The 27,227-nt window shown below is 34.9% G+C and overlaps 1 protein-coding gene across 1 annotated transcript in view; it reads right to left on the bottom strand.

Annotated features, from left to right (window-relative positions):
* naaladl2.L (N-acetylated alpha-linked acidic dipeptidase-like 2 L homeolog) overlaps positions 1 to 27,227 on the bottom strand; it is a 338,033-nt gene that overhangs the window by 157,443 nt on the left and 153,363 nt on the right. Inside the window, exons 4-6 of the mRNA XM_018263683.2 lie at positions 23,251 to 23,512; positions 14,263 to 14,382; positions 3,045 to 3,192 (exon numbers count right to left, since the gene is read on the bottom strand). Coding sequence (XP_018119172.1) covers positions 3,045 to 3,192; positions 14,263 to 14,382; positions 23,251 to 23,512 — 530 coding nt within the window. The remainder of the gene's footprint in view (positions 1 to 3,044; positions 3,193 to 14,262; positions 14,383 to 23,250; positions 23,513 to 27,227) is intronic.

Here is a 27,227-nt window from a genome sequence, read left to right on the forward strand (position 1 = left end):
TGTAACGAATCTGTTGAAACCTGTTGCCTTGCCTCTTCACTATTCAGGCAGATTAGAGGTATAGGCTTACCCAGTTATGAGGTCCCTATGGTTAGCCCTGGCGCTGCTAATTATTTCAGCTGCTCTGCATTAACTGGCAGGTGCAGCCTATTTTCTATTTCCTAGTTAACTCCCAGCAGAGGGTCCTTATGAAGCATGAGCTGACTTCCCCCCACTGCCAGTTCAAAGGTCTCCAAACCTATTTTCCTATGTTCCTACGTTCCTACATTCCAGTCTGACTTTGTTCCAGGACTCTCTCCAATGCTGATATTCCTGATTTTTGTTTTCCCTTTTGGCTAAAGTTTGCCTGTTCATGGACTTTTTGTTTTACTTTGAACTCCTGAGCCTGTAAGTTATCCTTCTACTTTATGTTTGCTAATAAACCCTCTGTCTGCAGCATCCTTGCCAGTCTACTCCCTCCTAGTTACCTCATATATTAACCCAGTGGCCCTTCTGATCATTCCTATGTGGGGTTTGGGGGACTGGTCGTGACAATTTGACGAAGATAACAAATGCTCATTGACTCTTATACATTTGGTGCAAGAAAAACAGTGAAAATGTCCATTGACTCCAATGCATTTGGTGAGAGAAATTGCAGTGAAAAAAATGCCCATTGACTTTAATGTGTTTGCTGAAATGTTGGAAATGTTTACTTTTTCCATGAAGACAAACAGAGTAGTTTTGCTTATCACTAGTTATGAGCCATTACTAATTTAAGAACCACTGGTGCTCAACATTGCCCCCTCTAGGAGTAAAGGGTTTAATGTAACCCATGCTTTAATGAGGAGTAAGCACATAGGGATATGCTAACAATAATGCAAATAAAAGCAAAGTACAGAAAAATTACGACCAAACAAAGTATTTTTTTTAGTTTTTAACATATAAATTGGAGTTTACTCTCTGTATTAATGTGAAAGCTGTTATATAGGGTAAAATGTATCTTACAAAGCATTTGAGTTTTAACATATAAAATAAGTTTGTTAACAGCAATCATCATTAATATAATGAATTTTTTAATCAGATGGAGAGTTCTGCGAGATAAATGTAAAAACTTAAATGAGCCTGGTCATAATAATGGCAACTTAATGCCATTTACTTGACAATTCTGAAAGGACAGATGGGATGGAGGCTGAGCAGAACACTTGCTCATTATGATTTGTTGAAATTCCAGTTAGAATGCATCCTTAATATATTATTGAAAAACAAATCTGTTTAACCAAGCCTAGTATTTTCATAAAATAAGATAACATTTTAGAGCAGCAGATGGATTTTTAGGACACAGATACTAGCATCATAATGAGATGTACTAAAAGTCCACTTTCATATATAGATACCCTGAGCACATCACAATCATTGTTTTTCATAATAGTCAATATTTAATCCAGTGTTTATCACTGTCATCCTCTTAATTGTGTCTATCTACCCAAACTTTTGTTTACATTGAACTGAAATCATTGTTCATGAAACACCTTTCCTTTAAAAAACGATTACCATTTTTGCATATTGAAAGAAAGTATCATTCTAAGCAACTTTCCAATATACAATTCTACAAATGTATTTGTAAATGTAGTATTTGTTGGTCCCTGGGTCTGAATTATAAAATAATGTAAATACGGTTAGTTTCCTCCAGATCAGATTTTTAATACCCTTTAATCAAACCTGCTGATGTAGTTAGCTGAAATGTAAAAGTTGCCATCTTACTTATCTGTTCCAGGCATTTCTAGTGCAGATGGGATTAAACTTGTGCATGGTCAGTGGAGTAACATTTCTTCAGGTCTTCCAAGGGATGCCTTGAAAAGGTAACCAAGATGGTGGAGTGGGTGCTGAACTACTTTTTTTCCAGGCAAGGTGCATTTTTAAAAAGGAGCATAAGCCTGATGAAAAACGCAATGCACTGGAGGGTGCCTGACAAATTTGAACCCCAAAGTGAATAAAGCTTGACCTTTAAATTTTTAGATTATGAGACCCATGTTAGAGATGATGGCATTGAGCTTCTGTTGTTGCTCTCTTTCTGCAGCATTCCTTCTGCTCTTTTGCTTAACTTGCTACATCACGGTAGGCTTTATCATGGCAAAGGGCTGTGTAAAAGCACACAGAAAACTGTATTTCTGCATTGTATTGTCAAAGTTTCAAAAAAATCTTGTATGTTTCGTATCGTTCTATATTTTTGGTCCTATGCACTTGATTGGATGCCTTGGTCAGTTAAAATGATGCACTTATGTAGCTCACTCACATTATTTGAAAGTTGTATCTGCTTTAACCAGTTAAAAATGGAAATAAATGTCTTTGAAAATGTAGTAAGGAACCCATTTGATTCCTTAAAATGTAAACTGATGGCATACAGTCGATAAAAAGAACAAGGAGAGAGCTAAAATGTTCTATTTTCTTTTTAAGCTCCCAGAGCACTTCAGAGAACACCAGGTCAGGAATGGTAAGATACTGAGAAAATATACAATTATTTTCCCACTGAGCTGTCAAGCTACCTCGTGCTGTGAATATATAACACCCTGTATGGCAGCATAAGAATGTCGACTACGCTCTTCCATCCTACACAGGATGTGAGAACATTTGCTTATATAATGGAAAATCAAGTCATTAGACAGAACTTGTATTAACTATTCTAACTACATATTGCTAAATACTGTATTTCTTACTGTTTTATTATCAGTAGAAAAAAGGGGGACAATACTTTATTAGCAATATCACTTTAAACAGGTATTATCCAGTGGCTATAATATAGATTACTGACAAATCAGGAGTGTTTGAGATAAGAATCTGCATTTTTGTGTATTTGATTTGAAAAACACAACATATGACACAGTCCCAGTGGTTGCCAAGACTTATTTACGGGTGATTTCTCAGGCAAAAGCACACTTTTTTGCGGAAAAAAAGTCAGGACCCTAGACACAAACATTCAGACAAAAGAATTAATTTGATACAACTCATTTTGATATTTGAAACTGAAAATCATTTTATGGTTTAAAGATAACTTAATGATAACTTACACTTTGCAGAAAAGTCAGATGTGAAGGGTTCAAAGCCATTATTTAAAGATATGCTAAATTGGTCATTTGAGTTTTCCCCTTCAGGAAGATCACAGGGGTCGATATAAACAAGGGCTCCACCAAAGCCAAGTTCTTCCAATAATGATAGCTAGAAAGATAGAAATCATGAATGTTTTACATAGCCATACTGGAAACATACCAGTTAGATTTAAACTTAGATTAAATATGACCTGACATAAAAATAATATGTTACTTATACACATGGTCAGTATAAAATATCTAATACACAACTAATACATGATACTCAATAATAATGCATATTGTGAAGTACAGACAGTATACTCCATGGATTTAATGGCCAGCAAAAAGAAAAGAAGAAGAAAATCCTCCATTGAAAGGACACAGCAGTAATTTTCCCTCTGATACTTCCAAATACAAAGGGTAATTTACAAAGACCTATATTATAACTGCAAGAGCACAAAGGGGTGCTCCTTTTCTCAAGTATCATTTCTGTTTATGATCTGGCTGCATTGTACACCTCACCTCAGTAAAAAATGTCCTGAAAGCAGCCAACACATTGCAGCCTACATCCTCTGCTGCATTTGACTTGCACATCTAAATGATAGTCATTAGGGGATTGGTAGGAGTGAGATGCAGGTACTCCTACATAACTCCTTTTATCTTCCCATCATGAATATAGAAGTGCCAAATATTGCTACATTTTTAGGTAGGTAAATTATAAATACTGCCTACAGTATCTCAACAGCGTATTCTCAAAGATGGAGGTTGAAATAAGCCAAATTAAATGACACACATCTGACATTAACTTTTAGACCTGAATATAGGTGATCCTACAGTTACAGTATATATATTCTCCAATGAGTATCCGCACTCCAAGGCAATATAAAAGAGAGAGGGGTGCACAGTAATTTTTGCATACACCAATAGTTTCCAAACCAGCACTCCCTTTAGTGAAAAAAATGTAATTTTTATTATAACATAGTATCTACTTCCAACGTTTCAGTCCCCATTGGGACCTTTTTCAAGAATGATATACATAGAAACATATATGAACTCATCAACTTTTTGTTGGAAACTGAGTTTATTTTTTCTTAATAAACTCAAATTTGAACTCGACTTTTGTGGTAAGCCTTGGAGTCTAAATTACTCAGAGTATCACTTCCAACGTTTCGGTCCCCATTGGGAACTTTTTCAAGAATGATCGTGAAAAAGGTCCCAATGGGGACCGAAACATTGGAAGTTGATACTCTGAGTAATTTAGACTCCAAGGCTTACCACAAAAGTCGAGTTCAAATTTGAGTTTCTTAAGAAAAAATAAACTCAGTTTCCAACAAAAAGTTGATGAGTTCATATATGTCAATAGGAATTGTAATAGCAAAATTCAAGCTCTTTTTCACTTTGAGTTTTTGAGATTAGCTCAAAATTTGACTAATTGAAAATGGGTGAATGTAGTTTTTGAACATTTGAGATTTGTAAATTTCCAACAAAAGTTTTTTTTGATAAATTGTCCTCACTGGTTCAGTTATTTACAAAACAGAAAGATGTGTTTTTGGTGTTTGTAATTTTGTACATTTGCATTTTAAATAAGGGATTCAAATACATGAAAATATAAATTATAGAGCACAGTATTGAACAAAGTATAAATGTTACATTTCCTTTTCTTTATGTCAGGCCAAATTATCAAAATGAGTTATGATTCATTAATAAAAAAAAAAATATATATATTGTAGTTGACTATATATATATATATATATACAAAGTGTGACATGACTAAAACATAGAATATGTTTAAGCTGCTATTTTAGGTGCTCTTACATATTTTCACTGTGATTCATAGGAGAGTTTAATGCATTATCTCTTCTTTAAAGTAGATCTATGATTAAAGCTGTGCCAAGCTACAGAAATCAAGCTGTTGTGCCAAATATGAACTCAAGTACTCACATTTTCAACTGCAAGTTTTTTTTGGCTTGAGATGCACTCTTTCCAGGATACCAATGACCCATTTTACCTTATATTTGTTATTAATTATAAGTCATTTAAGCAGTATTGCCAATTACCAATCACAGAAAAAAATTATTTCATACAAAAAAACTACCAGAATCAAAAACATTGGTACACAATTTTACATAAGAAACAATGAACTATGCAATGAATACTGGCGGTAGAAATCACTGTAACTAATAAGACCTCATTAAAATGCAGCTATAAAGCTGCAATTACAGTTGCACTAATTAAAAGCAAATTTCTAACAGTGACTTAACATCTGCCATATACCTCTTCAACTATAAAAGTCTACAAGTTAAGAAGCATTTTGCAAATTATTTACAATGGGAACTAACCTTCCCTTTTATAATGAATTTAAAGAACAATTAATTTCATTAAAATATCTTCATGGTAGTAGTTAATATTGGGATATCTGTTAATGTTTCCATGAAAAATGTTCAGTGGTCAGAAATCATTAATTTATAAGGAGAAGAGATTATTTTTTTACTGCATCATAAAGTTTAATGCTAGAGATATAAAGTTGAAAATCAAGACAGATAAAAGAGAAGAAAAGAGAAGAAATGCTGATTCTTACACACATGCACCCATGCACACACACATGCACACTCACCAGATTCTGTGTAGTTACAGTAGCTACACAGAATCAACACAACACATCAGTAAATTTCAGATGTCACCTCTTTGAAGAGTTACAATGTGCCATTGTGATTGGATTAGTGGAAGAGTTTAAATGCCGAGAATTTCACACACCAGTCAGTTGAACTGAAGAAGCTGCTTGGATGAGTAGTGAAACGTCTTCAATAATTACTCAGCAAGTTCAGTTGTTTTATAATTACTTATATTAGATATTACTCAAAAGTAGGAATAAGTACAGCACCACCCTACGAACAGAAAAACAGTTCTGAAGCTTTATAGTGGTTTCACCTAATTATAAATTGTAGACCTTTTGCATGAGAAGGCACAACCACCTTTGAATACTCTGGAAGTATCTCGTCAAGACACATTATTTCCCAAGGTCTGTTATACTCCTGCTTTCTAAACTTTTTTCCTCAAAAAACTGAACACAATTCATTAAAATAAGCTGAACTTGTACAACAAGCTCACCACAAGATACTACATTTTTGCTGTGTGTGGTTTATTTTGCTTAAGAAAAATGCAAAAAAAAAAAGGAAAAATACTATATTTTGACCATTATATAGAAACTTTTGGCACATTGGCATGGGGTCGAGCCTCTGGCTAAGATCCATGGTTCTATTCAAATTATGACTGTGTTTTGCTTTTGCATGTATGTTAATAAAAACAGTTTTGAGTTTTATGTACTTTTTAGACATAAGATAAGGAAGTAGATCTGCTTAATTTGGAACATTAAGTTAATATGGGATATGAGGTTAATGTTCAGCGTTAGATCAGATCATCAGACTATTTTATATGATGACTTACCCTGCTCCCATTAGTATATAGCTTTTTAATTTCTTATATGTACATTGCCTATTTCAGTGATCAAATTAATAAATGCAATTAAAGAAAATAATGTCACCACATGACATGTTGTTGGCCATGGTATGTTAGAACATTTATTCCTTATTGGCCTAAAGTCCTGGTGACCACATGACAGTGATGTCAAAGATCATACTTTCCCACTATGGACTGGCCTACATATGTTACTATGATTTCAATCCATTTTGGCAAAGTTATGCTGTTTTGTGAATCTATCACAGTTTTGCAAATCTTCTGGCAAAGTGAAAATGTGCAAAGTCATGTAAATATTTGATGTGCACTAGCCAACTCTACACCGAGAAAAATAAATCATGTTCAGATGAAAAATGTCTGATCATGTGATAAAGACAAATACATGTAAAACTGAAATTTTATTAAAGGGCATGTAAAGTCTAAAATAGAATAAGGCTAGAAATGCTGTATTTTGTATACTAAATATAAACATGAACTTACTGCACCACAAGCCTAATCAAACAAATAATTTATGCTTTCAAAGTTGGCTACAGGGGGTCACCATCTTGTAAGTTTTTTAAACATCTTTGCAAGACTAAGACTGTGCACATGCTCAGTGTGGTCTGGGCTGCTTAGGGATCGTCATAAGCAAAGCTGCTTGAGTTCTGCATCGCTGGGAACAGCAGGCTCCCCCTGCTGTTCATAAGTATGATTGTTTCCCTGCTTAGTAGTTAGGGACCATCTGACAATTCCTATCCCCAGCAGTAAATTAAGGAAGAATTTCACTGCATACATTCAGGTTTCTTATAAAAACTGTACACATTTTTTAATTAAAGTATATTGGAGATAGGGTCCTTTTTCATTAAAGAAAGTAAAAATGGGATTTTATTTTTTTTTGCCTTTACATACCCTTTAATTATTAAATGTAAAAGAGGAATGTAAAATAGCTAAACAAAAAAAAAAATTAACACTAAGCTTTATAGTACTCACCATGGTCATGTTTCATATACAGTATATGCAGTGGGCTTAGAAAGCATACAAAAGAAAACTAGCAGAAATAAATATAGAGAAACTATTCTCGCCCTACCTATATTTATAAATACTTTTAGTATTTTTAAAATAACAATAGCGAGTGGAATGGGTTTTAAAACAACTATACTATCTTTTGTAGACAGGAGGCCAGTATAAAAATGGGAGTGTGCATCTGAATTCAGAATACATAAAATAAAGGCTTTTAAAAGTTCAAGGTGATCTGTTGCCCTTTCATAATGAAATTAAGTATGTCTTAAATTTATAATTTACAATCTCTGCTAAATTGCAAATAATTATAAAAGTTGTCATTGCTGATATATTACAACTACTGGTTGTGCATCTTTTATATTATTTCTCACAAATAGTTTTACTTAGTACTGCAAAAGGAGGCATTAGGGTGTGTATTTTCAGCTGCATGCTAATAAAAAAAGGAAAGATTTATTTCAGTGAAGGGTTTTAATGTCAAAGAAACACTTTGAATGGATACTGACCATGCTCAACTTATCCTGTCAAGATTTTAGGTGGATAGGTGTCTCCAGGATCATAAAGCAAGACATTTCTATGGTAGAACACCTGCCACTTTGGACTGACAAAGACCAGAGCTCTTAACATACCAACTTACAGTACTTGGTCAGTTATGTTTAGTAGGGCTGATCATACAATTGTGAAGGAAAATGCCTTCACCCAGGCTACTTACTGATTACTTAAATGGCCTATTTCAGAAAGTTTTAACTGTATATTGAAATATATTTACAAGCAATTGACCTGAGTTTTAAAATACTATAAATCTTTGCAACACTGTCTACTGAAGGCAAACAATGAAATTATGTTTTATCTGCAATTGTTAAGATATTCACCAAGTCCAATACTAATTAAAAAAATTGAACTCAAATTCCCTAGAAACAAAAGCTGATTGATGTCAATAGCCTTCACTTAATTTATCAGCTACAAAATAATTGAATTGCTTACCATGCAAAAAAAGTGCTTATTAAACTTATTCTAACAAGATGCCAAGCATTTTTACATTAGTACTATTCATTTATTTTTGAAGAACGTTGTTATACATTAAATTAATTTACCTGACAAATTGCAGTAAGGTGATGTGTGTTAGTCCTGCTTCATAAGGCTCCAATCCTAATGGCCTGGGTATTTTCAGCATTTAATTCAGTGTATCAGACTCTGTAATTATGTTGAATAGTAGTGGGAACTTATATATAGTGAAAAAAATCATGGTGTAGTTTAAGTTAAAACCATACTTTCTGCAAATCTATAGCCTTGTTTGGATAGATTACTTTTTGTTATCACACATGACCACACTCTTTTTCCAGTTGTGTAGTGCACTCCATGCAAGTCAGCTGATCCATGTATTATTGCCAGTAAATGAGACTTCAACGGAAATGTAATATCAGTGGTGATTCCCTTTATTTCCCTGTTAGAATTCAATTTTCTACTGAGATTGTTTTTTTTTATAATAAAAACCTTAGCAGACTTTAAGAGGAGAGATAAAAATTTTAAAAAAAAATGCAATTGCTATCAACTGTTTTGGATTTATGTGAATCAATGCAAAATGTAAACATCAAGGAATCTCCCCCCTAGTCTCATATAAAAGGAATGCATTTACTAGATAGCTGGTCTTATAAATGTAGACTATATCTTGATATATTTGTTGTTGGTTTGGTTGTATCATTTACTAGCTTTTCCCCACAGACCAAGGAGGTGCCACATATTTCCAATTAAATACAGATTGGGCAAAAAAAGTTAATAAAAATGAATGAGATATATTTATGATATTCGAGAGATGCTTCTAGTACCATATGTCCCTATAGATACAACATTTAGTTTGAAGTCAAATGAGCCATAAGAGTTTAATAAAGCCTTCATGTTGCTAAAAAGAAAACAACATTACTCAGTGAGTGAATAACATTGAATAAAAAATATCTTAGGAATTCATAACTTCACTGTAAACTGGTAAGTGGCAATGTGTGTCAAAGAAGTTTACCATCTTTGACATTAAAGATAAGGTCTATAATAAAAAGCTTATTATTAACACATTAACATTTAAAAATAAGCTAAACATCTCTTGAATGTAAAGACCTTTCATTTATTACATGTTCAGCTATTATCAGACATGGAGCCATTGAGCTCAAGGTTTTGTTCCATTTGATAGGGTTTTTATATTGTTACATTTGTTGAGGCTTCCAGTGCTATGCCTAGTTTTCACTGCCACTTGTATCAATTGCATCACTGCTGTTTTTTAACTATATTGTCTAAAAAAAAACATCAATGGCTTAATTAACTGCTAAAATCAATAGGACATATTGGTGCTCTTATTTCCAAGTATTCATTTATACAAAGTGTTAAGAATTATTTTGACCCTAGTTCCACCAATTTTCTCTAATTATGGATTTTTCAGAGTGAAAACAGTCATCTTGAAAGATTAGCACCCCAGCAATTATTTTCCTCCCATTCGTCTCTCATTATTGACCAATTTTACCTGAACTGTCTAATCCTCTATTAGAACCAGATTCCTCTAATTTGTAAGCAAAGAAGTTAACAACAAAATAGTGAAGCATTTAATTTGCTTATCTACATTTTGAACAAAACACTAGTAAAAATGTAATCTGGGAATAAAAAAACTCAAAACTCTCTCTTTCTCTGATTCATTGATTACTAAAATATCCTGGAAAAAGACAAAGTAAGTACTATTACTTTAACAGAGCCTACTACAATGCAGCTGTCTCTTGATGCATGTTATTGTGTGTCAATATTGTCTAGTTTCCTCATACCATTCAACATCTTTTTATTGTCATGATGCACATTTACAGGAACTGAATTGTGGAGGTGGCTGAATGGGAGGAAGTGATTTATTTCTTCTGATATCAGTGTTATACTTTAGCTGAAACCCTTATATTTTTCTTTCTTAGATTATTACTTTCACTGTCCACATGAATTCAATTCATACTTTCAGAATACTATAAAAAACAATGAAGATATCATTTTAACTGAGTCTGTGGCACCCTGAAAGACATAAAATGGTAAATGTCCATATTTAAAGAAAGATTATAAGGCATAGGAAGTATCAGCATCAAAGGAGTATAACTAATGGAAAGGCAGCTGTGAGAACTCAGGAAATGGATTGACTAAATGAGAAAAATGGGAGTGTATCCTCTCTGAGAATGACAAAAGTGGCCCCTAGTGATGCCTGAAACTAAATTAAATGTAGTACTGGCGATTGTCTTGAAGATGAGATACTAAAGGGACAAACTGTATGTTGAGAGCTATCCAACAGAATACTGTAGTTAAAGTGAGAAGGTCAGAAAAAAAAGAATGTCTGGGAGGTAATAGTACAGTCCTGAAGGAACTGCAGTTCTTCTGAGTAAATAGGAAAAAAAAAGAAATTAAATATCTCACAAAGTTTGCTTGATGGTTCTCCCAGGTTTGTGTTCAAACTAAAATATCAAAAATAAAGTCTCAAATCCCTCTTCCTTAAGCTGGACATAGAAAGAAAGATAGCTAGATGGACAGACAGACTAAGATATTATTATTTTAGCCCAGTGCTAATTAATATGCAAATTTTGTCTGGCCTACATGGCGGAGGGCTGATAATGAAAGCCAGTGTAGATTACTCCCTGTTTTTAAACCACACACACTCTAAAGCACACCCATGTTGCTACAAGACCATGTCTACATTAGGGGGCTTATTTACTGAATTCCAAATGCAAAAATCATGAAAAAGTTGTGATGTTTTTTTTTTATAAAATCTGACTTTTAAAATATCACAATTTTTTTGGAATTTATTAAACCCTGAGTATGGAAAAGTTCGAATCTGAAAATCCGGCATCTCAGACCTGTCGAGGTTGCATATAAGTCAATGGGAGAAGTCCAATGAATTTTTGATGTGTGCTGGGTTTCGTGCAATACCCCAAATTTCTCAGAGATTTTGGGTGAAAATTCCAAAAAAAACGTGAAATTCATGAAAATTTGATGAAAAAATCAGAAAAAATCATGAAAATTAGATTTTTTCCCAAAAAGCTATTTTTTTAGGAAAATGTAATCATAAATAAGCATTTGAAACCAAAACGCATTTGATCAGATTTTGTAGCATAAAATATTGAGATAAATTCGAACTTTGATAAATAACCCCCTAATTGTGGTAGCACACCAAAAAAACCAAATGGTTGTTGCCCACTGCAGGGATATCACTTATCACTCATATGTGAAAAAAGTTGTTATATTAAGACCCAGGGAGAATAGGGCAGGCAGAAGAGAGCAGGAGACAGGGAAACCTATAAGGAACATTCTAAGATGTACTACATACAGTGACACAGTGCTGGTGCCCCTTCAGCACTTTGTATGAAATGTGAACAGGTGAACAATGTGGGCAGTTTTAGTCTGGGTTTGAGGTGTGAACACAACAGGGTTTTAGGATATGAACAATAGAGGTGTTACAGATATGAACAATGTAGATTACAGGTGTGAACAATTCAGGATTTTTTTGTCTGAATTTGAGGTGTAAGCAATGCAGGGGCCAGTTAATCTCTGTAGTGATACTTTTTAAAGTTTACATAAGCAGACACAGCAGGCAGACTTTCATGTGTGGGCAACACAAAGTGGGGCCGCCAGTTGGACAGCACTGTTTTTAGGCTATTATCACTAGCATAATATGTAACATTGTGAAAAGCTCCTGTGCTTCAGTTTGGGACAATCTTTTTTTTATAATCTCTTTTATTTTCAAAATCAGATGCATAGACAGAGAATAATGCAAACATCATTTTCAGTACAGAACATTTCAACTGGTGCACATCAGTACAACTTCATTCAGTATAACATATATTAAAAGCATTGTTTCACTCAAGGTTGTAGAAACACATTCCATGGGGCCCAAATTTGTGTATGTTTCTCTACCCTGTCTGCTAATAAAGCCGTTAAATACAACAGATTCTGCGTCTGGGTAATTTTTGCAATTACAGAGTCTGGGACAATCTTATTTTCAATCCTTTATTTATATGATCAGTACATGAAAGGGATCAATCACCATTGTATAAAACTTTTCTAGAGAAATACATTTAGCAGTGAATGCTGTTTAGTTTAGTTGATCGTACTAATTTTGACCTTTCCACTGACAAACTTTGATGCAAAATGCCAACAATCTGGTTTATTTCTGTTTACATAAAGATTATAAAATGTTTATTCTCTGCTTTTTGTACTCTTTAAATGGCAAGCTAAATTGAAAAAATGAACAGCACTTAGCATATCTATGTTTTCCTCACAGCAGTAAAACATATTGGAATGATTTAAAGTGATGCTGACATTTCTTAACTGTTGGCACTATTGGATTTTTGGAATACAAATACATCCTAGGTTTTGAGGTTTACATAAGTAAAGGAAAATTTTTACACTGCAAGGAACTTTATTCTTTTTGTGTGTCAGCATTTGGGACTGTCACAAAAATCTTTGTAAAGCTCTTACTGGCAGATGCATCCAGGCTCAAACAAGTTTGCCAGACCACCAGGAAATCATTTAGTGGACTCAGGGCCAGTGATGAAACTATATAGGAAACTCCACAGGGCAGGGAAAAGGCCCCAGACCAAGATGTCTGCTTACTCTATATAAATCCTCCCCTTCCCAGCTGTTGTCCTACTTTTGAAAGCCAATGAGGAGCTGTGAATGGGAGGGAAATGATGGACGGGCAGGCACAAAGGCAGGTGGGGCTGGATAGGGGTGGATGTGTGTGCTGGCCACTCCGAAGATATATTTTCATGGGGGGCACATATAGTTAAACATGTGCTCAGGGACCAGGTCTTCTGGACCCCACAGCAGGAAATCAATCCTTTCATCAGCCATTAAGTCTGTACAACACTACATTTAACAATTAGTATGTCTAATTTTTGGGGCAGTAGGCCTTTTTTTTTATCAGGTTCTCTGATGGATCCTGGAAGAAGCCCAGTCAAAAGTTGAGTTCAAATCTCAATCACAGTTTTCTCAGGCACACAGCCAGATGCTAAAGGAGATCCCATACCCTGCACTTTGTAAATTACAATATTCTCAGGAAGAATTGATAATGCAGTAATGAGTTTAATTTTAAATTTTTAAAAATAATGATTCAAGTTGCTGAAATTCAATTTAACTGCATAAATATTTGTGTCTGTTTGCATGTGTCTGACCAGCATAAGATGTTTTATTTTACCAGTACAGTCTTCAGTTGGGTGGGTATGATTTCCATTAATCTGTCTCCTTCTTTTGATCCCTTAACTACAAGTGTAGGGGTTGGATGCCTGAACCACAAAACGTTTTCAGCTCCATGGTCAAATGTAAACAAAATATTGCGAACTTTATCAGTAAATATGATCAAATACAAATTACACAAATACATTACAGGTATGCGACCTATTATCTAGAATGCTGGTTATTCTGGAATGATGAAATTAGGGTTCAGATTCAGTAGAGTATTCAGCCATTTAAAAACATTAAAAGATTCAGTATTTGTCTCTGTAAATGACTTTGGTGCATCCCTAGTGGCAAGTGACAAGCCTACAATAAAGATACACAATGCGGAATGATGTCATACTTTACAATGGATATGTGAAATAAACATATATATGTTGAACATGAATAATTGAGGTTGACTGTATCATTACTGCCTATTAACTCCATTCAAAAGATTAAGCCCAACACACATAAACATAAAAAGTACCTAGGTTGTTTAACTGACCTTGTACAAAAATGGCAGCACTCCAAGTTTTATGAGAGCGATGCTGTTTTTTACAGGTTTTACCAATTTTATTTTTTGTAGATCTTCCACAGTTCCATACTGCACATCAACAATTTCACCCTAAAGAAATGCAAAATATATTGCTAAGTTAATAAGTAATATACAGTTTCTGTTGAGAATAAAAATGAGACATCCGCCATTTCTGTCATATCTTTATAGAAAGGGGCAATTTGTGAAGTCACCATAAGTTCTGAAAGGATCATACTTTGTTATAATATTTCTATCTTCAATTTTGTGGACAAATTACATATCTTTTCCCTCCCATTTAGACTGTAAGCACTATGGAGTAGGGTCCTCCATCATTTTGTCTCCTTGACACTGAGCACTTAATCTGTAGTGTAATTATATTTTATATTTCTTTCTTTCTTTATTGTATTTCTTTGTTACTTATTAATGCAGTAACCTCTTGCTTGTTACTACTAAATTATTGTTTTGCCCTCAAGGAGCGCTATACAAATACAAATATACATACATACATATCTGCTTGGAAAAAGGTGTATTTAAATATTATTAAATTAACAGTAAGATTAACTGCAAAGAAAGCAGGTTTATTCATATTTATTTTAATTACATTTTTAACAATGCATGAACACCCGTTAACACACTTCAGTATTAAACCATGCTATTTTCCACACACCTATAGTCCATGGCTTTATTTCTACAATTCCATAAACATAGATACACTTTACTGCATCTTGTTACAAAGCCTACAGAATTAAAGGAGGCTTGATATGAACCAGTACTCAGGTGATAAGACAATAATACAAACTAGATGGATGGGAAATTAAGGGGACATTCTGCAGTAAATTATCAACCACCAAGATTTTCAATCAAGGACTACTAGCTTTTTTAGTACTCATTCAGCCAAGAGAAAGCTGCTGCATATGAGGTTCTTAATCAACCAAGATAGAGCTGATGCAGATAAGACTCTTTTTCAACCGAGAGAGAGCTGATGCAGATGGGGTTGCAAAGAGAATCTAGAGTAGAGAATAGTAGAATATATTTAGTCTGGGGCTGACTCACTGCAGGAAGAGCCAAGATATCAGCTAATTTCAAACCCTGAAGCAAAATCTTTCTACTAAAAGCTCCTTTCATGTCAGTGAATAGATGTGTATAGTTGTAGTGCTGAGGAGTCTATTACCGTATATACTCGAGTATAAGCCGATCCGAGTATAAGCCGAGGTACCTAATTTTACCTACGAAAACTGGGAAAACTTATTGACTCTAGTATAAGCCTAGACACAACTACAGCCCTGTCTCCCAGCAGCGCACCTTCCGCCAAAGAGACTCCCCCAGCGATCGACCGGACTTCTTTGCAAAGTTGATGGTGACAGAGAATTGTGCAGAGAGTGCTGTGTGTCATAAAACCATCACTGATCTTTCTTATAACCAACAGATGGCGCTGTGTGATATTGCCATCACTGTTAATCCTTTATTCAACCAACAGATGGCGCTGTGTGATATTGCAGTTACTGTTATTCTTTCATATAACCAACAGATGGCGCTGTGTGATATTGCAGTCACTGTATTCTTTGATACAACCAACAGATGGCGCTGTGTGATATTGCAGTCACTGTTATTCTTTGATACAACCAACAGATGGCGCTGTGTGATATTGCAGTTACTGTTATTCTTTGATATAACCAACAGATGGCGCTGTGTGATATTGCAGTCACTGTTATTCTTTGATACAACCAACAGATGGCGCTGTGTGATATTGCAGTCACTGTTATTCTTTGATATAACCAACAGAGGGCGCACTGTTATTCTTTCATAAAACCAACAGAGGGCATTGTGGGATATTGCAGTCTCTCCCCAAGTGAACTGTTGGTATAGGAATGATTAAAAGTGACTGCAATATCGGCAACTGCCCGCTGACCCGAGTATAAGCCGAGGTAGACTTTTTAAGCACATTTTGGATGCTGAAAAACTCGGCTTATACTCGAGTATATACGGTAGTTGTTCTGTGAAAAGAGCATACTACATTTTCAGATATTACATCATGCTATATGTAAGAAACAACTCATACATTTTTATTGGTAAATGCTATATGAAACAAGGAGGCAGTGGTTCTACAACTACAGTATATGTGTATAATGTTGGCTTAATCTCCATGTGGCTGGTATTACACTAAGGTGGTCATTTAAAGTTTTTTAGTCAGATAAGGTTTTTTCATGGCAAAACTCGCAAAATTCGAAATTGAGTTTACAAATTAAAATTTTTCAGGATTGTTTTACCTCCCCATGTAGTTATGACTAGGGAGATCCAACATATTTTACAAACATTTGTGAGAGTTTAGCTTTAACATTATTATTTCTATTTATTATCCCTTTCTTTGATATGTTTTTAAGGAATGTATTCCACTGTATTTCTACTATTACACCACAGATGTCGCATGGGGTAAAACAATTTCTAAACCTCAAGCTTGGTGCCTACTACATGAAAGAAGTCCTGGGAGACCGAGACCGGCTCGTGCACTTACTTGTAGCCGCACTGCTTCCTGGTTTCCTTGAGGCATGGATTGAGATGCATGCACATGTGCAATGATGCGTGTGTCATGTCTGGATTGATGCTTGGTACGTCATGACGTCACCGTACATGCTGATGTCACTTTGGTGCCAAAATTCTAAATAAAAAGTGCTTTCTCGGAATTCTTTGCCCAAGCTGGTCTTTTGACTACTACATTTTGCCGCCTGCCACTGACCCTTGCCTGGATAACGACTCTGACGTTGTCTGACCCTTTGGTACTGCACTTCTGACTAGCTTGGCCATGTGTAGGATCCCTGCCTGCTTTATAGCAGAAAGTTCCGGGGCCCCAAAAGGGCGTTGGTAAAGACTGGAGCTGATGGGCTCTCCTGCTACACCTAAGGGGTAGGTCCTGGGAGTTACGGGCTTCTCTACAATACTAGCGGTAACACTACAATGTCATTCCAGTGAATATGACCAGCAGATATGACCCCAGGCACACAGTTAGATACAATTGATCATTATCTTTTCTGTCTCACTTTTCTCCTACATCTGACATTCAGGAACAACTCCTGGTTCAAAATACATAATCATGCTTACCAATATCACATTAACATGCTACAGCTTACAGCACTAGCAAAGCCTCTGATTTCATTTTGTCCCGAGCACAGCAATGGACAATACGTTCTACAGAGAAGGGACATTATTTCTACTTGTATTTGGTAATTTCCAGACTATTCTGGAAACAGTTTTGTTATGCCATTACCCCTGAGTACAAATTTTTCTAAATCTCTTGATAATTTCACTTGATAAAGTGTACATAACAAGCACAGAATTGTATCAGTCCAACAGCTATTCAAAAAGAACCTTGCTCCAATACATACATCATATTTGCACTTATACTATAATGCTGGTTGTGCTTGGGAGCCATGTAAGTTGTAAAGCATGTTATTTTGATGGGTCCACAGTTATGTTGCAATTTTGCGAATAAAGCAGCATTGTAGCTAAAAACATGATTGATTGTGTGTGAAGGTTGCAGTTTTATCAGTGCTTTAGACTAAACCATATGAACAATTTATTTTTTCAGGGGAAATTTTAGTTGTTTGAGATTATGATAATCCATAATATTATGCAAAATAAATAGGAAATGAATTGTGGAAGGTCTTGTTTTCTACCCCTAATGAGTATTCTTATATAACTACTGTTTTCTTAAAATGTTCTCCAATCATCTTGATGGATACTTTCTGAGAAAATGCACCCTTTTAACTCTCAGGGAAATAAAGTCTTTCTTCACACCTATATAATGTCCTATGATTTACAGTGTGTTCTCTCAGTAGCATTTATTAAAACGGGTATAGAGGTTGGTACATTCTACTTGGATTAAGGTTCTTAGTGGGGTCCCTCAGGGCTCGGTATTGGGACCACTTTTATTTAAATTGTTCATTAATGACTTAGGGGAGGGTAATGTATCAGTGTTTGCAGATGACACAAAACTATCCAGCCCAATTAATTCCATCCAGGATGTGGCACTTGCAACAGGATCTTGACAAACTGGCAATCTGAGCAGCTAAGTGGCAAATGAGATTCAATGTTGATAAATGTAAAGTCATGCACCTGGGATGTAAAAATATCCAAGCCACTTATACTCTTAATGGGACTGCACTAGGCAAATCTATTATGGAAAAGGACCTTGGAGTCCTTGTAGATGATAAACTTGGCTGTAGCAACCAATGCCAGTCAGCAGCATCAAGGGCAAATAAAGTATTGAGCTGTATTAAAAGGGGAATTGTTTCAAGTCAGGAACAGGTAATTCTTCCACTTTATAGAGCACTGGTAAAGCCCCATCTAGAATATGCCGTACAGTTTTGGTCTCCATCACTCAAACAGGACATTATTGTATTAGAGAGGGTACAGAGAAGGGCAACTAAGCTGGTAAAAGGTATTGAAAATCTTAGCTATGAGGAAAGACTGGCCAAATTGGGGATGTTCACGCTGGAGAAGAGGCGCTTAAGGAGTGATATGATAACTATGTATAAATATATAAGGGGATAATATATTAATCTATCTAATGCTTTATTTTAGCAGTAGGTCTTTCCAGCTAACACCAAAAGGTTACCCATTCCGATTAGAAGAAAAAAAGTTCCACCAAAATATTCGGAAGGGTTTTTTTTTTATTTTTACAGTGAGAGCTCTCTCCCCCAGTTGTACAGGCTGATACATTAGATAGCTTTAAGAAGGGGTCGGATGGCTTTTAAGCAAGTGAGGGAATACAGGGTTATGGGAGATAGCTCATAGTACAAGTTGATCCAGGGACTAGTCCCATTTTGGAGTCGGGAAGGAATTTTTTCCCCCTCTGAGGCAAATTGGAGAGGCTTCAGATGGATTTTTTTTGCCTTCCTCTGGATCAGCTGCCAGTTAGGCAGGTTAAAAAAAGTTAAAAGGTTGAACTTGATGGATGGGTGTCTTTTTTCAACCTAACTTACTATGTTACTATGTAGATTGTGGTTTTCAATGATTTTGATCCTCTACTGGGACTTTTCTCAAGATATATATATATATATATATATATATATATATATATATATATATATATATATATATAATACTTCCAGAAGGATCCACACTCTCAGGGCTTATATAAAAATAAAATGAATCTTTATTTACAAAACTTCAGTCTGACATTTTGGCCCCATCCAAGGCCTTTCTCAAAGTGAACTTTGAGAAAGGTCTTGGATGGGGCCGAAACCTCCAGTCTGAAATTTGTTTCTTGTTTCTTTAGTTTTTATTTATTCTTATTATTTTTTATTTCTTTCCTTATTTCTTAAAAAAATCTAAATGAAAACATGCGATTTAATAAAACAATTAAAAAGTACAAATAACTTGTATTTTTGTTATTCATTCTTTTTAATAGGAAAAATTTAAAAGCTCGAATTGCATAAATAGTTTACATTTTGCCTTGGATAGCTTCCATTGAATTCTACATGACATTGCAAGCTTTCAGATGCCAAAGTTTTACATTTCAGGTTTTTTTTTTTTAAATCACAAATTCATGTTTTTTTAAACCATTATTCAAATTCATGAGTTTTAGCTAAAACAAATTGAATCATAGGAATAAAAGAACATTGATAAATAACCTCTTAAGTAGTAGTACTCAGTATGCCTTCCTGTACATTTTCAGGTTTGAACTATTTACAGGCAGTCCCCGGGTTACGTATGAGATAGGGTCTGTAGGTTTGTTCTTAAATTTAATATGTATGTAAGTTGAAACAGGCACATTAACTCATTAAATGTAACTTAAACAGATGTTTAAGTATTTATTTTTATCTTTCTGTGCTCTGCAGTAGTCAACACACACCAGAGGGAATTGGGGCAGGTTGTTTATTAAAGCTAAATGCTAATAAAAGTCAAGCAAACCATAGTATGTTGTTGTAATAGCCACCGTCTGTAAGTGTGAGTTGTATGTAAGTCAGGTGGATGTGACTCGAGGACTCCCTGTATAACCTAATATTGTGTATATGAATGGGTCACATTGTGCATTTAATATGTTACATATATTCAACATGTATTCAAGCACATTCATTATAAATGTTATATATTTATTATATTATATATATTATACTGTAAGTAAATGATATTTAAATCTTTAACCAAGTTTTACAAAATGAATCTTGCCTTATTAAACATGGTGATACATGTTTTCAGATGAATGAATATCGTTCCTTGCTCTAATGCAATTTGTTTTTGAGAAAACAAAGCTGTATTAAGTTCACTGAACAGGTGCCTGTGACTGATTTGCATTGTTCAACAACTCACAGACTACTGAAACTGTGTTCATAAACCAAAGTTATTTTCTCTTACAAAAGCAAAGTATAAACAGTCAGAAATGTTGTTCTTATTCTTATTCATGGTCTATACAAAATAATGTGGTATTATTCTATATTAGCAGGTTGCAGCTGACAAGACAACTCTCCCCTATTGCCTCTTTTGACCTGTTTGTCAGCTTAATAGGGTAAGCTGTGTTGCCTTTGCAATGTGCTATGCATTAGAAAGAAGTTTCAAGGTATGCATCATCCATCACAGTGGCACTATATTTTTTTTCCTCCCAGATTTTAGATATCACAAACTGTTACTGGAAAATACAGCTTGCATACCTCATATAAAATAGGTACATGATGAATGGACTTGACATGAGTCCATGGAAGGAAGAATTGCTCTTCTACAAATAACCTTGTAAGAATACAATACCAGTGATACTGAGTTCCTCAATCTGAAACACGCTTAACAACAATGACAGAGCTGAACAGAGTTGCAGACCCATTGGTGGTATGAGATCAACAGAGAAAATGTTATTTGCAATGGAATTTAGGAGGTGAATTTAAAAAGGAAAGCAAAATCATAGCTGTGAATAAATACAATAACAAACACAATATATGTCTGAGTCAAAAGTTGTTCATGGCAAAGAATGAGAAAAAGCATTCGCTTTAACAATTCATCTAAATAAACGTTGGAAATAATCTTTTTTATGGAAATATGTGTATGGCTATCGTGTCAGTAAAAGTTGCACAATAAAAAAAAAAATAACAAAAGCAATGATATTTGTTGTACAAATATTTTCTAAACCCAGGAGGTTCAGTAATATATAAAATGTATTCATTTAACATTTGTGCTTTTTACTTCATATTTTAAGATTAAAGGAGAACTAAACCCTAAAAAGGAATGTGGCTAAAATGACATTTTTTATACAGAACTTATTGCACCAGTCTAAAGTTTCAGCTTCTCAATAGCAGCAATGATCCAGGACTTCAAACTTGTCACAGGAGGTCACCATCTTGGAAAGTGTCTGTGACACTCACATGCTCAGTGGGCTCTGAGCAGCTGTTGAGACGCTAAGATTAGGGGTTGTTAGCAGAAAATTAGGTTTGTCTGTAATATAAGCTGATGCTACAGGGCTGATTATTAAATGCTGATGCTAGCAGTCTTATATTGTGACATTTCTATTCTATGTGTACTGTATATTGTGAGTGGAACACTGATACAAGCCATGTTGGGATCTTTAAGTTTAAATGCAGCTCTCAGGCAACCAGCAGTCAGTCTGGGTCTGGATACCTAGAATGAAAAGTATTTAAAAGGATTGCAGTACTTTAAGGTCTCACAAGGGGTAATTTACTATTCCAATGGGCAGAATTGCAAGAGAATTGAGTCAAGCACTTGTACCCAGAGCAATGGCTATGCCGTGCACTTTTAACGGAGAGAAAAATAGCATCAGGAAGCACAGGCAAGGCCCCTTTGTGCCCTTGAATGGCTATGGGGTGGCAGAGGGAGACCTACACGCCTCCCTCCTCCTCCAAATTCACAAACTAATGATTGCAGGCAACATTGTTCATTCATGGTATAGCTGTAGGTCTCTGTGCTTTGAAATAGCTTTGTTGGAAGAATTTGAATTGCCAATCAAGAAAATTAATATGACTAATTTTAAATAGTCAAAAACATCATAGAAAAAATAGAAAAAAAAATCCTTAAAGAGACAGTACCTCTCAATTTTTTAAAGAATTAAATATCGAAAAAAAATTAAAAAACATTTGACTTAATATGTGGAGATATGCAGAGAGGAAATGCAGTAGAAAAGGGGTACACTATTTTAAAAACAAGCAATGTATGTACACACAAAATGTCAAAGAGGAATGCACCTGAAAATATTATACCCCTTTTCTTTTTCTTTTTTTCCGATATTTAATTATTTAAAAAATTGAGAGGTACTGTCTCTTTAAGGATTTTTTTTCTATGATTTTTTTGATTGGCTGTGTTCCGTATAAATGCTCATATCCTGCGAAGAACATCAGAGCCCATGACTAAGTGCCCTGAAAGGGTGCAAAACGCGTAGGGTGGATGGAGATGCAGATTTATATATACTTTTAACTTTGTGCAAATAAAATATTCTTTTAATTTAGTCTCTCTGGTCCTGTGGATCCGTTGAGTGCCAGTTGGCCCTATTTTCTTCCTTGCTGTTCCGCTCCCTAAAGCTGGGGGTCTGGGGCTGGAGCACCTGGACCACTTTCACTACTCGTGAGTCATTTACAATTTATTCTGGAGCACCTTGTCCTTCCCCAACTACAAAAATTACAAAAAGTCCCCCGTGCATAGGCCCCTAAAGTTAAAGTGCTCAAATATGTTCAAAAATTGTCTGGCAGTAAGCATTGCAGAGGTACAAAATTCTTTTGGCAATGAATCGGTTAAAAAAAATCAAAAAAGCTTGATTTCTTCAGAGACAAGCTTAATCCAATACCACTAAAGAAAGTTTTTCAAACCATATTTGTGGCAGAATCGACTTGCTAAAAAAAACAATGCATATTTCATGTCCAGTATCAAAAGGTTGTTCTATTTTGCTATTTGTTAATTTGGATTGTAAATTACAATTTACAGATGCTGTTTATGAAAAATATGACAGATAAATAGAAATGTTACCTTGAGAGTTCCTCTGGCAGAGTAAGCAGCGTATGAGTGTAGAAACTCTTGACCTTTGCTCTTTTCATCACACGTCTGTCCGCTTGGATAATAGCATTGCCCATTGTTCACCGTGATTGTATTTGGAGTTGCGCCTGGTAAGTCAAGTATGACTGAATAATTTACTAACTGAACCTCTTTTAAGCCCAGGGAAGTCCATAGAAGAGCAATTTCCTTCACTTTGTCTGTGTTTGTTTTATTGACAGAAATCTGCATGATGTGTCTGCAAGGTAAAAATAACGTTAAGTTCATCAGAAATCTTGTGAATTATGAAGAAATGTATTTACTGCCAATGCAGTCCATCAATATCTGAAAAAAATATATAAACACATACACTAGAGCGTAAATGCATCAGATTCTTCCTAAGGCAGCAATAGCAGCACAACTTTGTTTCAGATTAACACCTCATTATCTGTAAATCTAAGAAACATACCAAGAGTACCTTAGGAATGTAAAATCTGACTTTTTAGTAGAAACTACTGCAAGGTGCAAAAAAATGCCATATTCTATTAATTATATTTTGAAGGATGAATAGGGATAACTGATCAGTAACTCCCCCATGAAGTGCTCAGTGGGGTTTCTGCCAGTAATTGTTTATTGGGTAGATGAAATTGTGACCCCACAGACATGTCAGAATGTTACCATATAAAGTCTTAAGCCCTAAAAGTATTTAATGTTTTTTTTACACTGTACATCTATTCATATTATACAGATGTATCACAAATCTAGAATCCATCCACCTTCAGTGGGAAAACAATTCTTAGGTAATAGCTGCCCTTTAAAAGCAAATTAAGGCAAGTCTATCTATTGCACTAAGGTAATCACTCATTGGTACAAGAGAACAGTGTGATTCTTTGGGGGAGCACAGTAATTTTAAGGTTTGGCATCTACTATAATCCCAAGTGTTTGAACCAGTTTATGTGTATCTTTCTATTTACTTTAGAAAAGGCATATTTATGCATTTCATTTTTGCATACTTGTTTCAGTGCTATAATAATCTTTGAAAAGTATGACATTTTGTATGAGAAATTACCATTCAGGAAATTTGTTTCTGTTTTTACTTCTAGGCAAGCTTCATAAACAAAAATTAGAAAACATTTTCAGCAGCATCAAAAAAAGGGGCCCTGAACCTGGCCCCTCATAAAGTGGAGTCATAGAAGCCTATATAACATTAAGGGGCAGATTTATCAAGGGTTCGAATTGAATTCGAGGGAATTTCCGAAGTAAAAAAATTCGAAATTCAAAGTAATTTTTTAGATACTTCGTCCATCGAATTGGACACTACAACTTCGAATTTACTTCGACTGCGATTCGAAGTAAAAATCGTTCAAATATTCGACCATTCGATAATTGAAGTACTGTCTCTTTAAATAAACTTCGACTTAAATACTTCGCCAAATTAAACCTGCCGAAGTGCTATGTTAGCCTATGGGAACCTTCTAGATCAGTTTTCTAAGTCTTTAGAGGTCGAAGGAAAATCCTTCGACCGATCGCTGAAATCGATCGATTCGAACGATTTAATCGTATGATTGAACGATTTTACTTTGATCGTTCCATTGGCAAATTCGGTAAAAAATCCTTCGACTTCGATATTCGAAGTCAAAGTATTTTGATTCGATGGTCGAATTTAGAAGTATTTTTTACTTCGAAATTCGACCCTTGATAAATCTGCCCCTAAAGATGCAGTATACCTCTGTTTAACAATATGCCAATGAAATAGCTTGTTGGATGTCTGTAATAACCATCATTTGTATTAAAAATATGTGTATTAACATTTACATTTACTTGCATTAAACAGTGCTGAACACAAATTGAAAGTATGTAGGTTTAGATTCTTACTTCATTAGCGCAAATGAGGGAGGACTACAATTTCTTGTTTAACCCCCTGTATAATGAACTCCTCTTCAATCAATCTATTGGGTTATTTACTAAAACTTGAATTAATCTCAGTTATTTTTATGGAAAACAAAGTCAACCAAACTCCCTACACAAATTGAACTCATTTATCAATATTTAAAAATGTGATTTTAGTGAATTTTTGCTGCAAAAACTTTATCAGACTATCTAGTGCAGATCATGATGTCAAGAAACAACTTCCCGGGACATCTGCCATTGACTTCTATATGACCTCAACAGGTTTGAGATGGAATATTTTCAGATTTTTAGTAGCTTTCGGGTATGATTCAAGTTTTCCCCCTAAAAACCTTGACCAGAAAAAAATTGAGGTTTAATAAATGGGCCACCATGACATGGGTAAAGGCTGGAGTAAGGCAGAGGTTTGTTTATATAGTGCTCTTTATCTGAGTTTTATTTAAATAGTGTCTTTGTTTGCACCAAAAAACAGACATACACTTTTTCTTTGACTTATCTGAGTTTTTAATTAAAAGAAAATGTAGAACACATTATTAAAACAAGTCCTACTTATTGGGCTCATGTAGAACATATGTTTAGTGACCATTAAAAAGTATCATAGAACCTTTTATTTGGAGGTTACTCAATGTTTGAATTTGATGCTCAGAGTAATCAGAAATCTTGACTATTAGGGGCTGATTCACAAAGGGTCGAATATCGAGGGTTAATTAACCCTCGATATTCTACTGGGAATTAAAATTCTTCGACTTCGAATATCGAAGTCGAAGGATTTTAGCGCAAATAGTGCGATCGAACGATCAAAGGATTATTCCTTCGATCGAACGATAAAATCCTTTGAATCGAACGATTCGAAGGATTTTAATCCAAAAATCGAAGGACTATCCTTCGATCAAAAAAACTTAGGAAAGCCTATGGGGACCTTCCCCATAGGCTAACATTGAGTTTGGTAGCTTTTAGATGGCGAACTAGGGGGTCGAAGTTTTTTCTTAAAGAGACAGTACTTCGACTATCGAATGGTCGAATAGTCGAACGATTTTTAGTTCGAATAGTTCGATTCGAAGTCGTAGTCGAAGGTCGTAGTAGCCCATTCGATGGTTGAAGTAGCCCAAAAAACACTTCGAAATTCGAAGTTTTTTTTACTTCGAATCCTTCACTCGAAGTTAGTGAATCGGCCCCTTAATGTGATGTTTATGGCCACAAGATGCCTTTACCTATGCTATTGAGTTACACAAATAGATCTAAAAATCACTAAGTGCCACTTCTCTTTGTCTTTTGTCCTAGTAATGGTGCTTTTTGTCTGAAGAGTTTGCTAGAGCCCAATGAAAGCAAAGAATCTATATCTGGCATACGTATTCCTGGTAAAAGGGTGAATCTTCTTTATTTCAGATGATCCTAACATTATATTTGATGCCACTGCCTGAATCTCAGTTGCTGCATGGTGGAAGGCCTTGAACAGTTATCTAGCTTTCAGTCTGCATTTCTGCTCTTTAAAATACACAAATGGATTGCAAGAAATGTTTTTCTGCTTGTCTTACTAGTTTCTGTTTATTGTGCTTCTTTTTGACAAACATGAATAAATATTGTAAAACACTGAAGAATGATTTGCATTGCAAAGTTTTTATCTAGGAAGACGAATCATGCTTCAATGAGGTGTATACATTAGATTAAAGTATCCGTGTTAACATCTAACATGATGGGTACATTGAAAAGACTGAGAATCTTTTTATTCATGACAGTAAAGGAAATCCCGCTAAAAGCAACATTTTGGTAGACAACACAAAGCAATTAGATGTGGAAAGTGTGAAAAGAAAATCGATAGAGCTTTCTCGACAAACAACAAATGAAAATAAAGCAGAATCTGAGAATTCAGAGTCTGTTCTTTTACACAAAAAAGAAATGACTGTATAGCCTTTAAAGTGAATTAAACGTATATTTACTTATGTCAAAAAATATCATACACTCTGACAACAGTTTGAAAACAGGTGTTAATTGATTTTTATGCACTAGCACATATGTTACTACTGTATAGTTGGTTAGAATGTTAGTCTGCAGCAGTGTTTCTCCTG

This window comes from Xenopus laevis, chromosome 5L (assembly GCF_017654675.1).
Source record: "Xenopus laevis strain J_2021 chromosome 5L, Xenopus_laevis_v10.1, whole genome shotgun sequence".
Classification (NCBI taxonomy): Eukaryota; Metazoa; Chordata; class Amphibia; order Anura; family Pipidae; genus Xenopus; species Xenopus laevis.